Raw genomic sequence first — 17,739 nt, 5'->3', positions numbered from 1 at the left:
CCCCATAGCACTGCCCCGGGGCCTAGGGAGTCCGCCAACCGCCGCATCTCGCAAAAAAACTGGGGCTCCTCGGTGTTGGGGCCGTATATTGATATGAGTCTCACTGGGCGACCTACAAGAACCCCCTCCACTATCACATACCGACCCTGGGGATCGCATATTGCAGTGCGCGTATGCCAAGGGAAGCCCTTTCTGAGAATGATGGCTGTGCCCCTGGCGTAGTTGAAGTATCCCGCTACGAACTTTTCACCCATCCTTCCTGCTCGCAAGCGCGAACACGAGGCTCCTATCAGATTCAGCTCTTGTAAAAAGCATAGCCAAGAGGGAGAGCAGAACCCAGCAGCTTCTGACTCGTGATAGACAGAGGAAGGCAAAAGAAGAAGTGAGAGAAAACGCAAATAGAGACAAGCAGCCAGTGAGAGTTGAGCGAGAGATGCAAGCTACGCCTCCCCCAACTTTGTGAGGTCTGTCCAATGTGATTAGGTTGTATTCAGGGGGAACTAGAATGTCCAAAATTGGTGAGGAGGAAACATTAAGCCAAGTTTGTGGTAGGATCAGGAGGTCCAGATCTTGCAAGAATAAGAGGTCGGCTATATTCTCAGCATACCTAACCGCTGACCTGCAATTCAAAAGCATTGACTTGAGGTTGGATTTGGTAACCACAGCTTCATGGGGAGATGTGGAGACTGGTGGTAAATTATCAAGGCTTAAAGTATTGAATGTATTGTATTCCGCATTTATAGAGCGCACTGTGACCCTACGGGTATCCTGCCGCTTGAACACGTGAGATCAATTAACCTTGAGTGTAATAGCGAGTGCAGGGTCATAAAGGATAAGAAAGTCACGGCCACATACTTATGCCCTAGGAAAGAGCCAGGTCTTTAACTTCTTTCTGAACGGCAGCAGATTACCTATCTGTCTAAGTTCGGCTGGGAGTTTGTTCCAAGCCGAAGCTGCTGCAATACTAAAAGCTCTTCCTCCAGATCTAACTTCTAAACCTGGATACTCTCACCAGTTTAGCTGAGGAGGAGCGAAGGTTACTTGGGGGGACATACCATACAAACCTGCTCGGTAATGGCTTGGGCCCAATGCCATACAGAGCCTTAGAGACTATGCACTTTGACTTGAACTGTACCCTCTGCATAACTGAGAGCCAATGGAGCTCGGCCAAGGCCTGAGACGATGAAGACTGGCGTGGTCTCATTAGTGCCAACTTGAGGGCCATCAACTGTATTCTCTGGAGTCTCCCGTTCAGATATTTAGGAGACTCCAACAACAATGTTCTGAGATTGACACTGGATTCTCTAAATGAGTTGGAGGAAATAGTCTGGATCTTGGATGGTGGGAGAGAAGGTTTATTATGGGTGGTATTGTAATGAAGTAGAAAGGAGTGAATGTCTGCATCAGACATAGGGTCAGTGATCCTATGTGGCCTGGCGTGATGGGTAATGAGGCCTAGATTTCCAGGTAAAATTTGTCTCGTTTTCCAAGATGAGTCTTGACTTTGGCAGAGTTTAGCCGTAGTGGGGAGGCATGATTGATTATTCTTGAAGGACATGTAGAGATTCCAGCGCTCCTCTATCATTGAAGAAAAGTGTAGTAGGTTCAGAAGACCCTGCTCGATGTCTTTCAGTTCAACCTCAAGGGGGGGTGCTGGGGTATAAGGAGTGGTTAGTTGGGTTGGTGATAGGAAGGGAGTGAATCTCCTCGTAAAAGGAACAGTGGTAGGTAATGTAGGTTCCATATAGTCCTGGATGAAAGTATAAATGGAGGTTTTTTGGAGGTTGGGGGCTTGTGGTTGGTGACATGGAGGGGGTATGGAGAGTAGAGGGAAGTGGTGTTCTACAGTTTTCCTCCATGTGTCTTTTGTGCTATAGGGCAGTGGAGTGCCAGGTGTTGGGAAGCACAGTAGGTGAATGGGGTGCTCCTTGAGGTAGGAGTGATGAGAGGAGGGGACTTTAGTAGGCTTAGTTATCTAGAGTGCTGTTATGTATTGTTATGGGGGTGAGCATTGGGTGATGATATGTGAGTAGCAGGAGAAGGCCAGTTCCCTCCATAGGTGAAAGGGTGGTCCTCGATGGGCTTCTTGTGTTGAGGGGCAGTAAAGACCCAATGGTTAGGGGGTCTGGTGGATGGGTTGGGTTTCACCTTGGGCAAGGATGGGGAGGATGAAGGGCAACGATTGGAACTCAGGACCCCTAAATTGCTAATGATGGAAGTTTAACCTGGGTGAGGATTAGGAGCCAGTTTTGCAGTAAGCTCAACCACATTTAGTTCTGTCTGCAACAGTCGCTCCCTCACCTTATGGCGATCCAAATATTACTATCAATGAATATGGAATCCATTTATTCTTCTAGCATCTGTTTCAGTTGGGTAATAGCCATCAGTATCTGGGGAGTGGACATTTCATCCGCCCGTGGAAATAGGCCTTGTCTGCTCTGCGAGTTCCATGCAGGGCCTCCTCCCACCTCTGTATATCTGTACATTTTTTGTTATTGGCCTGTTCTAGAAGATCTATCTCGGCCCATACCTACACAGAATAGTTATTGCCACAGGGGCCTATCACCCTCCTTCAAATTCTATGTCTCAGCAGGTGCTCTGCTATCCCCGGGGAACCCTCTCAAAACAGCGGCCCAGCCCACTGCAGGTCAGACTGTCTTCTTCAGGTCTGTCTGCCACTTATTACCTCCAGAACAAGAACATGAAGGAGAACTAGGCAATGTCCCCCGAGGCATGAGCAAGGACCTAGCCCTCAAGCCTCCCTCTCATCCACTACCGCCCACGTCTCAAAGCTTAGTAGCTGGAAGATCCCTTCTCAGCAACCTCTTATCAGTTGGAAGCTCAGGGTTACCGGGTCGCAGTCCCAACTATATGATCACGTCAATGGGGAGGGAGGAGGGGTTGCACAGGTGGCACCTGTATGTCAACTTGTATGCACTTCACAGGCCCAGCCCTCTATGCCTTCTCATGCAGGCATTCTGCAACTGTGTACGCTCTCTGCAGCAGCAGTCCCCAACGCAGGAAGAGCAGGGGCAGTTACCGCCTGAGGACTGTGCTGACCTCATCTCAATTATCTAGCCACTGTCCTTGTGGCAACCATCCTTCAGGCTTCTAGGCTCCAACCAGCATTGCGTGCCCCAGCGATCAGTTTATTTCTAGGAAGCCATTCAGCCCCAGTGTGCCCGGCTGTGCCAGTACATCTCAGCCAAGCCTCTGCAGGCGTCTATACGCTTCCCATCATGGTTTTGTGGGGCCTGGGGCCCCCTTGGACTGCCGAGCTCAATTTGCAATTGTTGGGCTGCCACTGTATGGCTCTCGCCTTGGCATCCGTCTGCTCGATCATGGTAGAAAGTCAGTCCGAGCCCCCTCTACCACCTGCAGGGCTCTGCGTGGGACCGCCTCAAGGGGCCCACAGTCTGACCTCTGACTCCTTAGGAGAGTACTGGATTCTGTAGGATTAGGCTGGGTGCCCGGCAGCGCAAACGTTTACGGCTTTCATTCAGCCATCTTCCTGTGTCTGCCTTTTACAAGATTATGCAAGTTTAAAATTTAGTTTATTCAGTTTGATATTATTCGACATCGCAAAACAATTTGTTTTTAGTTCTTTTACGGTCTATACAAAATGTAAATAGATTTATCATTTTATGTTACTGATAGGAGTGAGTGCACACTTATTGTTAACATCAATCTGCTTTATTTAATGTTGGTCTCATTTATCCTTGCCTCAAAACCCTACTAACTATCCCATGCATTACTTCCAGAATGCTGCCATTCACTGTTAAAAAATTTCGTTAAAACTAGTTTTACACCTTGAAAGATATTTCACTTTAATTCTTTTTTTTTATATACTGCAGGTGGGTTCAAGTGTGGACAGGAACAAAACTTAAGGATTCTGTCATTTGCAGCAAATAGACTACAAATAGAGAGATGTTCCAGAGATTTTAGAAGAAACCAATTTCTAAAAGCTGGATTTGACCAGGAAGTAACGACAATACAGAGCAGAGTCGCTGACTGATTGTAAATGCAGTGTCTGGATTCTCTCTAATTTCTTATATGTAAATGAACCCTTAAGTTGGGGGCAGCAAGGACACACATGATCGAGGAGATGGAGGGTTTTGTGACTGTAAAGCGAGAGCCAGAACAGCAGCACAATTTGAATCAAAAAACAGTGTACATTATTTATAAGACTGTGCAGATTGCAGAAGTAGTGTACCCATGCACTTCACAAGAGACAAACCTAGCTTGTAATTTGAACAGGACAGTACAGAAAAAGAGGTGCACAGGAGAGATACCTTATCAATGTTCCGAATGTGAGAAAACCTTTACTCAACAATCCTACTTGACTCGACATATGAAATCGCACTCTGAACAAAAGCCTTATCAGTGCTCTGATTGTGAGAAAAGATTTAGTCAGAAACACTATCTGACACGACATGAAAGAACACATTTGGGACAAAAAATATATCAGTGCACTGAATGTCCAAAAAGTTTCAGCAAAAAAGCGAGTTTAATTCAGCATGAAGGTGCACATGCAGGAGAAAAACGGTATTTGTGTTCTGAATGTGGTAAAACCTACCGTCATAAAATCAGTCTCACATTACATGAAAGATCACACTTGGGACATAAACCATATCAGTGCACTGAATGCCAGAAAAGCTTCAACGATAAAAGTACTCTTGCTAAGCATGAAAAAATTCACACTGGAGAAAAGCCATATCAGTGCAATGAATGTGAAAAATGTTTTACTAAGAGATGTAGTCTAATTCAGCATGAAAAGACACACACCGGAGAAAAACCCTATAAGTGCACCGAATGTGAAAAAAGCTTCAGTCAGAAAATCCATCTCGTACATCATGAGAGAACCCACACAGGAGAAAAGCCCTATCAGTGTGAAGAATGTCAAAAAAGCTTCAGTCAGAAAATTCATCTGACCCAGCATGAGAGAACTCACACAGGGGAAAAACCCTACTGGTGCAGTGAATGTCAAAAAGGATTCAACCACAAAATTAGCCTGACTCACCATGAGAGAACGCACGCTAGGCACGCCTCCGCTCAGGAATGATGTTCATTCACATAATTCCATGTAAACTAAAAGAAAGTACAACATATGGACATTAACCTGAACTGAACCCCTACAAGTGCAGTGAAATCAGTCTTACTGATGAGATAGCATGGAATTGCCCCAAAACAGTTAGCAGTGCGCTGCAAAACCAAGCGGCTAGTGTTTGAATGTATGAATAACTCAGTCTGCCTAGGCGTATGAGGGAGAAAATATCCGGTTTGAGTGAGAAATAATATCTTTGAAAAGCTAAAGTGAGAATGGTAATCTGACTTAATGGGTGAACGCAAATCTAGCTTAGTTGCAAACCTGTTTAACCCCTTCCCTGCTCATGACGAGCTCAGCTCGTCATGAGGCACAGTTGAGCTGTGCTGATGACGAGCTGAGCTCGTCATAAATAAAGAAGAATAGCAATTTCCAGCACAGGCTGGAAATTGCCTTAGCAGCCAAGGTGTTAAGGTGGAACTTGTAAGGGCTTTTTTTTAAATGACAAAATCCCCCAACGACCCCGCATTCCCCCCAACGACCCCTCCTACCCAACGCACTCCAGTCCCAATGCACTCTCACCACACACCCCATTCACCCCTAATCACACACCCCCACCCACACACATCCCACCCACAAGACACTCACACTGTTTTATAAACATTCCCATGCCAAACGTTCAGCAGATTGACATAAAATAAGTTGCAGTAGTAAGAGAGCTGCTCCCTCCTGTGACTTTGCTCATGGAAAAGATCAAGGCGATTACATATATAAAAAAGAAAATTGTGATGAGCAAAAAAGTGGAAGCAGTTAACTGAAATGCTCTTCTCTAAATTCCTACAACAAGCTAATGAATGAAAGCCAACAGGGTAATTTAAATGTGCTGCTATTCAAAAAGCCAAAGAGACTCTAGCCTTGGCACATCATACTAGTAAAACAAATTGAAACCAGTAAAATGATTTAAGCTGATAGTTATTGAAACGTCCTGACTCTGGTGAACAGTATATTAATGTGGCAAGTTGTGCATGGACTCTAGTGTGGAAATTGTATAAGATGTACCAGAGAACAATGCATGGAGATTTTTTGAAGAGTGTCAAATGTTGGAATATGCCTTTATGGAAAAAAATGAAAAATCACAAACCATTGTGACCAAGTGTAATCGATTGCGACCAATTGTTGCCCTGAAAGGCCTATTAAAACCACTTCAAAGATATTGCCTGTGAAAGGGAAAACACAATCAATTCTACGAATGTATCTATTTTTGCACGGATGATATTGATAGTATTTGTCAATAGTGTAAAGATTAGTAATGTAGAACATTTCACTAACGTATCCTTCCTCATGGAATCTTTTGTTATGACTCCTGCTTTGTGTAAAATGAAAGCCTATTCAGAGACCTGAATCAGAAGAAAACATAAATAGTCTATCTATAAAGATGAAATCACACAAACATCTGAAATATGGTAATATTGCCCCTGTGCACAAATTAAGAAGTGCAGGTGTTTGAAAAAGCTACAGCAAAACTTATCCTAATGTTTCATAGTGCAGAATATAAATGGTCCGTCATTTTTCGCGATAGATGCAACTTTGCCTCGGGGGTGGGGCTGGGAGTGGGGGGTCATCCAGCACCAACAACCCGAACTGGCATCTGTTACCAAAACCCAGAACTGACATTAGGCACCAACATCCAGAACTCACAATAAAGTAACATCTTCCAACAACCAGAGCTGACATCAGTCAACAACATCCCGGACTGACTTCAATTATCAGCATTCATCAACTGATCCGTGAGTGAGACTGAGGCCAGGCTGCCTGACAGTTGTTGAAGCTTAACTCACTGGAAGCTAAGGGCCGTATGTAGAAACTATTTTTACACTCTGGCCGTTTCTTGTCCCAAAACATACTTTTACACATGTACAAAACATACTTTTACACATGTACAAAACATACTTTTACACATGTACAAAACATACTTTTACACATGTACAAAACACAAGTTGTGATTCGGTAGCAGATTTGCGAATTTCAGTTTGTCTTTGTGATTCAGTATTTGAAAGCGGCGTGTTTAGGACGTCCCGCCTAAATACTGAATCTGAATGAGATGTATAAATGTTTTGCGACCAAATTACAGTTGCATAATTTTCAAGTTTTACTGACTCCTTGAAGGAGGGGTTAACCCATTCACAATGGGACCCCTTCCTGTTTGAGAACAGCAAAAAGAATATATTTTAACAGCAGGGAGTGGTCCTATGGAGACCACTGCCTAAACTAAAAAAACTTTTTACAAAAATTAAACTTCACGTTTTTTTCAAAATGCATCCTGTGTTCCGTTAAAGAAAATGGGCTGCATTTAATTAAAAAAAGTTGCTTCATTAATAAGTAATTACAGATATGGTGATCTATGATGGCTGCTATTCCCAGAGGGCCTCAAACTGCGACTTACCTCATGAATATTCATGAGGTAGGTAGATTTGCAATAACCTAGGAATCGCTGAATAAAACTGAAAGAGTTTCATACATTTGGGATAGCGATTTCCTGATTGTAATTCAAAGAGAATCGCAATTAGGAAACCCCTATCCCTAAAATCTGTACATATGGCCCTAAGCTGCTTCTTATATCACCTGAATCTGCCAAAAACACCTGAAATACATCCATTTATTTTGTTCTTGAATCCTCAGGTGATTAAGTCCACACATCCATAAATGTTTGCTTTCATTGGTTCAGGCAAAGTGATCTACTGAATCAAGGCGGACAACTTATTGGTTGTCTGCGTTTGTCTGCCCCCAGTCCCTTCTCAAAGCAGTGTTAGCGACGCAGCCTGCTGAGTATAAGGGGTTAATTACCAGGGTCTCTTCACCCTCAGTTACAGAACTCTGTAATGTGCCGAAATAAAATTAAAATGTATCTCTGAGGCAAAGTCTTGTCACTCATGTTCAGTTAAAAATAAAATAAAAAACTCAGGAAGCACACAAGAGCTGAGACATTCACTGGAAGGCTGTAAAACTCTACATTTGGTAACCAGACAGTATTCCGAACATCTTGGCTTCTGTGGTGTGGCTTGGAGTGACCGTCCTATAAATCTGACTCCTCCCACATACTCTGAAAAATGTTACTGATTTTGTATATCACAGACCCTGAACATGGGGATTGTTTCCACTCTAAAAAAAATCCCACTCATCACCCTTTACCCTGGTTTTTCTGCATAATGCCAGAAGCTGAGCAGTATACATTATCCAGTCTAACACGATGAAGGTGGTTCAACTTGAATCTTTGCCTTCAGGGCTTGATTCTGATTCACAGGATTATTTGACCAGATTCTATTACACACACTGTTGATTGGATGAAATTGCTTCAAGAAGCTGCGAGATGAAATGTTGCAAGGGTTTTTTAACCAGAGGAGTACAGATGATCACAGAATACCCCCGAAAGGGCTCTAAGTTTGGCAACTCCTAGAACTCTCCTGAAGAGGAGAATTATGTTAAAATGGCTTACCCATTTTAGACCAGTGACAACATGCATGTTGAGCCATGATCCACCTCCTACTGTGCCAGCTTTGAGCCAAGCCAACAGATTTACTTCTTTGCCAATGAGCTGCCAGGCACCAGCAACAGTTTTGAATGATGGACTCTATCTGTGATGCAGAGGGCCATACTGAATGGTGCTCGTTCCCACCCACGTCTTGAACATCAATCAAAGGGGCGTTCAATCCACAGGGCCAATAGCCGCTTCCACTCCTTTCACAGAGGTGCGGATACTTTTTTAAACATGTTGTTTGGCACCTTTGAGCTAAACTGCAAGCACCTATATGCCGCCTGGCTACTCTCTGCCACCCACACCTAGATTGAATACCCCCTCGTTTGGCCAAATCTTTGTCCCCCAATCCACAGAATTACAGTTCGAACTGAACAACACTCCCCAGCAGAAGTGCAAATGCGCTTTACTCCCATAAGAAGTCTGTAGGTGGTAACCCCGGGTCAGGAGTTGTTTTTATAGACCTTTTTAAATTTGGAATCCAAAAATGAGCTCCAAAAGTGTTATTTTTATTCATAAATTGTTTTCTCCTGCTAAATTTTAATTTGGCCTGGAATGTTACATTCTTTATTTCATGACTGTATTGTTTGTGTTGGAGATAACACCTGCCACTACAAACACCCACCACTCGCGGAGGAAAGAAGAATCATAAGGTTTTTATTGTCATAAATCTCACCATGTGGCCAGTTCTGTTCATTCTGATTTGACACTAGATAGTCACCAGATCAATACTATTGAGACATTCCTCTCGTTGAGCTGCCAGCAACCCAAGAATCCTCAGGAACGCACAACGTGGAATATTTCCCACAAGTCACTAGTCCCGTCCTCACACGCCACTCAAAAGGAATACTATTCTCGGAAACCACCTCTCGGGTACTTGCAAATGATAAGTGTGATTATTAGTCAGATGGTAAGTGGATATTACTTGTCAGATCGTCTAACTCTAGTTCAAATCATTGCAAAGCTCCACATTTCACATCTATCTGTGTGAACCTCACTGTAATCTGCAAGAGCTTGTCTTGTACAAGCCTAAAGTCAACCACTAGACCGAGGACTACCAGAGACTGGCCAGGTACCACAGCTTCCATCCTAATTTCAATGATATCATCTCTCCAGCACCTTATGCAGGCCAGGTGATATCTGCGCCATTGAACAAATATTGAATAACTTAGTCATAGGGGGTCAATTGAAGATAATTAACCCTACTCACTCATTGATTATTACAAAATGTGTATTGTTACAACTGCTACACCTAATGCTATGTACACTATTTTATGCTTCACATGCAATTTATAATTACAGTAAGTGTGTGAATAATATCCTTCCTGACCCCAAACTAACATACCAAATCCTACATCTATTCTTGTTAGTGTCGCTATTCGTAAAATTGGTAAACTTTCATTTGTGTGCTAAGGCAGATTCTGTTGCATCTATTAAATATCAGATGCAACAACTCACACTGACAGTTTGAACATCAATAATCTTATTGTGGCTCTTTTTAATTAGTGAAGTAAAAAGCGAATTAGTTACTCCTGCGCTGATGGCAAACACAATTCAGAAGTCTCACCCATACATTCAAGGCTCTACATAAGACTGGCCCAGAATACCTCAACAAACGCATCTGCTTTCACAAACCTTCCAGACACCTCTGCTCATCCAGACTCCTACTTGCACAAATCTCAGGCATAGTGAAAACCAGATTCAGTGGTCGAAATGTCTCGTACATAGATCCTAAAACTTGGAACAAACGTCTGCTACACATAAAGACCTCCTCCTCAGTTGTTGAAGTCTGTAAGAAGCTGAAGACCTGGCGCTTCGAGTAGTCCCACTAGGCCCAAGGGATGCCTAGACTCACAACTACTCCGCGTCGGGCTACCCTGCTGGGTGATAGTGCGCTCTACAAATCTGCATACCATGACAACCTTGCGCTCCTCTTACTCACAAAATGAAGTAATTGAACGCATCAGGACAATCGACAAGAACATTTTATGATAGATTTTATCTATTATTCTAAATGTCATGAATATTTGTTCTAGGAAAATATATTCACCATAGCTTTATTTGATCACTAAAAATATAATAAAATCATGAAAGCAATAAAAACACGCATGATATTAAATACATATAATGCATAAACACATCCAAAGAGAAATGTGGCCATTCGGTCATATTAGCATAAGCAAAATAATGATTACAACTCTGACTTATTGATCTATCATTGCCTGTGATGACATTCAGGGACATATGTTCTTAAAACCTTAGGCTGGTCCCAGAACATTCATGATTCCCATTTACACCATCTGTCAGGCCCACCTTCTTAATACCATTGCCTGCATGTTATTTTTAATTTGTATTTTAATATTATTATCATTAGTAGTATGTTATATTCTAGTAGCAATTCAATAGGTTTTACTTCGACAATTCATGTCATAAAATCATTTTACATAGTTACAATCGGCAAATGAAGTATTACATTTTTTTTAAAGCATTACATAAATGACATTCTATTTTTTCTCATTCGAGAGCCAGAGCATCGCAGCATACAAGTAGGTTAGATTCAAAATCTGGGCACCATCCATTTTCCAATGTCCTCAAATAATGCTCCATAGTGTTGATGTAAGGCATCTATATGATACATTAGATTAGAGTAGGGCTAAAATAAGTTTAGTTATAAAGAATTGTATTCACCCGAGTCCCATTTGTTGGTCAAAGATTTCAAAGGTGAAGTGCCAACCCTGAAGTGAAACTAGAGATTTATTTCAAGAGGCACAGTGATCATGTCCCAGTAGGATTTCAGGAAGGAGCGACGTTTGAAATCTAGGAACCTTCCTGTCCATGGCTCTCCACCTCTCGCTTCGCATTGCCAAATCCATAGCCAGTAACGAGATTTCTGATGAGGGGATAGGTTTGCCGGATGGGTTTCCCCAAAGTACCCTCATACCCGTATCTAGTACAAAGCTTTTAATTTGCTGTAGCCACTTGATTTTGTGAAGCCTTTTGGCATCTATAACATCCCGCTGAGCCAAAGCTTAGTGAGCAAGTTCAGGTGTGGACCAAACCCTTCTCCAGTATACCAACTGGTGTAGTTTGACTTTATTAGCCTCTTCGACGCTGATGACCGAACCGCTCCGTCATCAGTCACGGTGGAGCTGTGCTGATGACGGAACGGTTCCGTCATGGCCGGCCCGACGCGCCTGCGCGGCGCTGATTTCGCGCCTGCACGACGCGTTCTATTGAGCGGGCGGGGCCATGATGGAACCTCTCCGTCATCAGCACAGCTCATCCGAGGCTGGTGACGGAGCGGTTCCGTCACCAGCGTGTGAGCGCCGCGCGGCCCCCCCCCCTTTACGCTGCGGCGGATTAGCCGCCACAGCGAAGGTGTTAACTAACCCTTTTCTGCCCAGATCAAGTATCAGAGGTGGGGGAAGGTGAGTTGCACTTTTTCAGAAACTTGTTCTCTGAGAGGGTTAGAGAGGAAATGTTGGGGAACTCACCGAGTTCTGAAGCATATGGAACGGACCCCAACACTTTAGCATCATAGATTTTTTAAAGTTGGACCGATTGATTTAGAAAAAGAGCGACTGTTCCTTCACTATAACTCAAATAATCTGTCTGTGCTTAGGAACCATGGCATCCTCTTGTGCTTCCAGGACATGGTCGAACACAAGGAGACACCAAGATAATTAAATACATCTGCCCTCTCAAGTGGCTTGTCCCCCAACATTATTCTTCCCTACTAAGATCTATGTTGTTTGAAAGACATATATTTCGTCTTGGTGGCATTTGTCTCATGACCTCGCACTCTGCAGAACTCCTTGAAATGGTGCAGGTCACGTTGCAGACATCCTGGTGTTTCCGAGATCAGCAAAGTATCCCCTGCAAACAACAATATGTTTTTTTTTGTCCTGGCCAGAGTAAGGGCGTCGGTAGGAAAGCAATAGAGAAAATGAACCGTGCCATTTAGGAACAAGGAGAACAGAGTAGGGGTCAAAACACAGCTTTGGCAAACATGTTTGTCTATAGGTAGCTGATAGGTAAGTTTACCCAGCCCATCCCAACAAACCTGGGCAAAATTACCTTGATGCATATAAATTACCAGAGAAAGCAGATCTAACGTCATGCCCAATTCAAGGAGGACTGACCATAACTACTTATGGGGAACCAAATCAAATGCTGATTTGAGGTCGACGAAGGTAGCATACATGCCGCCTCTGCTGATTTTCACTACCCTCCTGTAAGAAGTAAGAAACGGAAAATGGGATCGATAGTGCTGGTCTTCTTGCAGTAACCCGCTTACAGGCATGAAAGGGTATCCTTATCAATTATGCTATCCTGGATTTTAAACAAAACGAGTTGGGCAAAGATTTTTCTGCTGAATCAATTAAACGAATAGGCCACTAGTTTCCAGGCAGGCACCTGTCTTTTTTTATAAATAGGAATTAGTACAGCGCCCTCGAAGGAATCTGGAGTGGGGGCACCACTCGAGATGGTGTTCGCCAGAATGAGTAGATACTTAAATCACTTTGCCCAATCTTGCCAAAATACATCAGCAGGAATGCTGTCTGGGGCTGGCGCTCTGCCTCTGGTAATTGCATATAGGGCTTTAGCGACATCTGCAGCATCATATAGACCTCAGACTGAGGTTACAGGGAAAGATGCCAATGGATCATTTAGCACACCCCTGGCAGCATTAGAGGAAGTGACCTGAGACTATAGATGGAAAAAATGAGTAAAGGACAAGTGTAATAGATTTATGGGGTGGGTGGGCTTGCCCGGCTCTACCCCACTTAACTAGGTTCCAAAATCTAACAGTCTTGGCAGAAGAAGCAGCTTGGAGGTCTTTCCATCTCCCCTCATCCCTCTCTCTTTTCACCTAGGCCTGTGTTTTATAGCATTTCCTTGCGAAGTGGACCTGCTGTATATCTTTAGCTTTTATTGCCCTGACCAATAGGGAACGATTCTACTGTGCTCCTTATTAAACCAACTTTTTGTTGTGAAAGGGGACCTGCGAGTTAATGATGCAGGATTGAGGAAGTAAGGCTATTATTAGAGCCAATAATTGCCCCTATGTCCCCTGCGCTACATAGCCTAGTGGACACCTCCTCTAAGCCGTACGCTAGGTCCTCAGTAATTCTAAGCTAAATGTCCGGGAGTCAACAACTTGGGTCCATTTAATGTGCCGTGTGTCATTTGACGAGTATCCCTCCTTGAAGTGAGTTGAGCATCTTTTTTAATACAAAAAGATTCCATAGTGAGATAAGGGGGATTATGGTTCAATCTCTATAGGGTGCACGTATCCATAAGAAGTGACCAAAGTCTAGAAACATGTAGTCCATGCGACTAGAATGAGACATATTATTGTATGTTTTGGCCACTTTCCTGCCAGAGGAGGACTTACCACTGACTGCTCTGAGCCCCATGTTAAGACTTTGTACCATCTGGCCATGGAGCACACCCCCCTGACATTCCAGGGAAGGAAGTTGTACCTAAAGGGTCGTGTCTGCATTAAGTGTGTTGTTCATATGTTAACCCACCCCTTCTCCTACTATCCCCTGAAGATAGGCATCACAGTCCCCTCCTAATAAGCTTGGGTACAAGTACAAGAAGAAAAATTAACTTCCCCTCCCCAGACTGAGATAGCAACAGTCAGCTGGCCAAACTGATGCATACCTGGTAGCATAAAACCGTTCAATAAACCCCCACCACTACTACTCCGTCTGCTGGGCCTTATTGCAAGGGGTGGCTTTTCCTGCAGCTGCCGCAAATATGCAGTTACCTGGATCCATCTTAAATGTGACTACCAGCCATTGTCTCTGGCAGCATGGCAGGACAGACCGTACAGAGTATCGATCATTGACAGCCTCCTCCCAGCCAGTCGCTGGTGGTTCCCCAAAGTCAGGCTGTTGTGGGGCTGGTGAGTAAGAGTCCCCATAAAGCTATACATCCTTTGCTGCCTGCAGAGTAACCGCTCTGTTCATCAAACCATGAGATGACTCTGGGTGCTACTCCCTTCCACTGGGCTCGAAAGATGGATGGCACTTTGAGAGCCTCTGCTCTCGCCAGCGCTGTCTGAGATTCAGAGGGCCGAGTAGGTCTTCCCGGCCTTGCTTTTCTGTTTTTTGTGCTTTGGTTGCAGCGACCTGGAGCATGTAGCAGCATCTGTCCCTGCTTTGTGCTATTCTAGATAGGTCCAATTACTCTCCGGATTGTCACTGAACCACGTTTTATCTTCCACTATGATTTTCAGGTGAGCAGAGAAGAGCAATGCAAAGCAGATTCCTGCGTCCCGGAGGGCCTTTTGGGTTGCCATAAATGACATCCGCTTCTTACTGCTAGGGGTAGATCGGGAATATGGCAATACTGACCCCAGCTGCTTCAATGTGACCACGTATGCATGCCCTCTGCAGCACCAGGACCCTATCCCTACAGTGCAGGTGATGTGCAACCACTAGTCTCTGCTGTGCCCCTGGAGGCGGAGGGTGCAGCGGCACACTGTGGGCTTGTTACAGCACAAGGAACGTCAAGAGACCATGCTGGACCACTATTGTTGTAGGCCAACTTTCAATGTGTGCAACCAGCTCTGCTCCTCTGTCTCGTCAAGGAAGCCCACGATCCGGATGTTTTGTGCCTGCTGCACTTCTCTACATCCTCCACTCTATGTTCCAGATTCGCCTCTCATCTGGAAAGGTGGCGTAGCTGGTCTTAGAGCTCCTTTAACTTCGAATAGACCTTTCCCTAAGACGTTTGAATTGGTCTGTCATCTTACATGGTCTTCCTGGAGAATGTTCAGGTCGATTGATACCTTGTCTATTTTACCCTCCAACACCGGCCTGGAGGTGTGAACCATGTAGAATAGCTGATCAAGTTTATCATTACGAGCCGGGGCCTTTTGTGCATTTTGCTGCTCTGCTAATTTGGGCCCTCCTGCAGTGGTGTGTCTCTCCCTGGCCCTGCTACTGCAATCCAGATGCGTCCCTGACACAAGCCAGGGGGGGCCACAAGCGATGGAAACGTTACCACCCCACCAAGGACACCTAGTCTTTACATCTGACCTCTGTGTAGGTCCCTCAATGTAAGTATAGTCCATCAAATGCCCTCTGAAGCATAAAGTACTCCCTGGGGGCCAGCAGAACTCTGGGCAGTCACAAGGCAGCACCTTTCCCCGAACAACGGTCTCTGTCGGCTCTGGGCACCACCTTTTTTCAGGGCCGGTCCCGCTCTGCCTAGTCGCCACTGCGCTGCTGCCTGGGCTCTGCTCCACACTACAATGTGCACAACAATGCTGCCAACGTTTCTCCGCCACAGGCTGCCACGTGCATCGTTGCCAGCTCCTCCCGTTTGTCGGGATGGCTGGGGATCGGTGATCAATGAGGCGTCCCTCACGGACTGTTGTATCCTAATCTAGGACCCCGATTGACCCTATGACCTTATGCCCCTATACGGCTATAATCCATTTATTTCCCTATAATAGCATAAACGTTCAAGTGTGATATTACAGAAACTTGTCTCTGACCTCACCCGATCAGAGCCACATTCCTCCTGCAGCTTCCTCTGCAGCTCATTAGCAAAATGACACAGCTGAAGCCGCTATCTTAGATTCCTAGATTAACACTCCGAGTTCTTCAACAAGATAAAAACTCAGCAACCTGGGAAATCCCCGCTTGCTATGTTTTGATTAGTAATAGAACTCTAATGAGCACTGATAGACGATCACTTCCTAGTGACATCGTTATTGACCTCTTATGTCCAAAAACTTACGTCAAACAAGGCACCTTTCAGGTATCAATATTACCAACGTTGCCTTAAGCTAGCGAGCTGTTGCTGCTATCGGTGTCGCTACCGCTGCGCTGCTAATGAGCGAACGATAGTGTGGTGAACAAGGAGCCGACCAGCTGTCCCCGGCAGAGCCCAACAAATGCAAGCTGCCCGCAGACGCTGCCCCTCCTCCTCCTCCTCGACGCGCTGAGAGAGACGCTATCTTTTCTCCTGCCGAGAAAATCCAGCTCTGGCGTTCCTGGCCCACTCTTGCGAGTGACCGGGATATCGAATCCTGGAAGGAGATATCAGACCTCCAACATTCTATTCCAGAGGTATGGTGTTGACTAAACCCTTAGAGAGAATTCTTGAAGCAAACCTTGGCAAAACCAACTTAACTTAAACTTGCTACTTACTCCCATCCACGTGTTAGGCTTAGGTCAGGTACACTGGGGTAGGCGTAGTTAGAAGCACCAGTTGAGTATGTTAGCCTAATGTATATATGAATGTATATATGTTTTATTCATTTTAAACCATTGTATGGCTAAGAAACCATATCAATGCTTTTACAGTATTATTTCGCAATCCTCATTTTACTGTACGCACTTTTTATTATAACTAGTCTCGCAATTGTGGCAATTCATTTCTCTTGTATGAGAAGAAAGACTGTTCAATAAATAATACCTTTTTATTGAAAACGCCCGTCTCTCTATTCTCTACATAATGGTCAAAGTAATCTGCACTATAACTGACTGAGTAAAATAACTGTCTATTGTTTCACACGACCCTAGAGATTGACTCTTATCTGAGGAGCAAAGTTGTCATGTTGCACGGTTGTTGGAAAACTGAATCCCTTCTTGTCTGTGCCAAGGAAGCTGATCACTTCCTATTCAGTCAAGAAAGTTTCCAGTGATCTCTGAGCTAGTTGGTAACAAACCCAATTAAGTTTAGCATAGTCAGTAGAGGCCTGGAAGATCCGCACTTCTACATCGATACTACTGTTTATGTTATTCCAATGTGCAGGGCCTATTGGCAAAATAGGAACTACACTACATGGCGCCCAACGTTTGGTAAGGCGATAAACTAACGCAAGACGTTAGAGTAACTCAGTCGTGCATTTTTCACACAGACCCCTTTCTCCCGTAAATACTCCAATAGACGTCTGGAGTGGGTGAAAGGTTAAAATCCGCCCGACCTTAGTAGGAAGAGATTCCTATGTAAAGCTCTGGTTTATTCAACGTTGAAGGATACAGTGTTCCAAAATATTGTGCACCTAATCTTTGTCTCCTGGGAGACCTGCTCTGTATAACTTTTTCTGACAATAAAATGTCAGACATTGAGAACAGAGCTGATGCCGCAGTAGATGCGACTCAGCAGAATCCCGATGATACAGGGATTACTGAACCGG

At 44.4% G+C, this 17,739-nt stretch overlaps 1 protein-coding gene across 1 annotated transcript; it reads left to right on the top strand.

Moving 5' to 3' along the window:
- The first annotated feature begins 3,973 nt into the window (after positions 1–3,973).
- LOC147737638 (uncharacterized) lies at positions 3,974–5,982 on the top strand. Its single transcript, XM_086939565.1, has one exon. It carries the CDS (start codon positions 4,094–4,096, stop codon positions 5,060–5,062), a length of 969 nt encoding a protein of 322 aa, XP_086795691.1. The 5' UTR covers positions 3,974–4,093; the 3' UTR covers positions 5,063–5,982.
- Positions 5,983–17,739: the final 11,757 nt, after the last annotated feature.

The sequence above is a fragment of the Lissotriton vulgaris genome, chromosome 1_1, assembly GCF_964263255.1.
Source record: "Lissotriton vulgaris chromosome 1_1, aLisVul1.2, whole genome shotgun sequence".
NCBI classification, from domain to species: Eukaryota; Metazoa; Chordata; class Amphibia; order Caudata; family Salamandridae; genus Lissotriton; species Lissotriton vulgaris.
This window is presented reverse-complemented; position numbering and strand designations above follow the sequence as displayed.

Excerpts from the sequence above, each read along its gene's own strand:
- LOC147737638 (XM_086939565.1), top strand. The coding sequence starts at position 4,094 with ATGATCGAGGAGATGGAGGGTTTTGTGACTGTAAAGCGAGAGCCAGAA.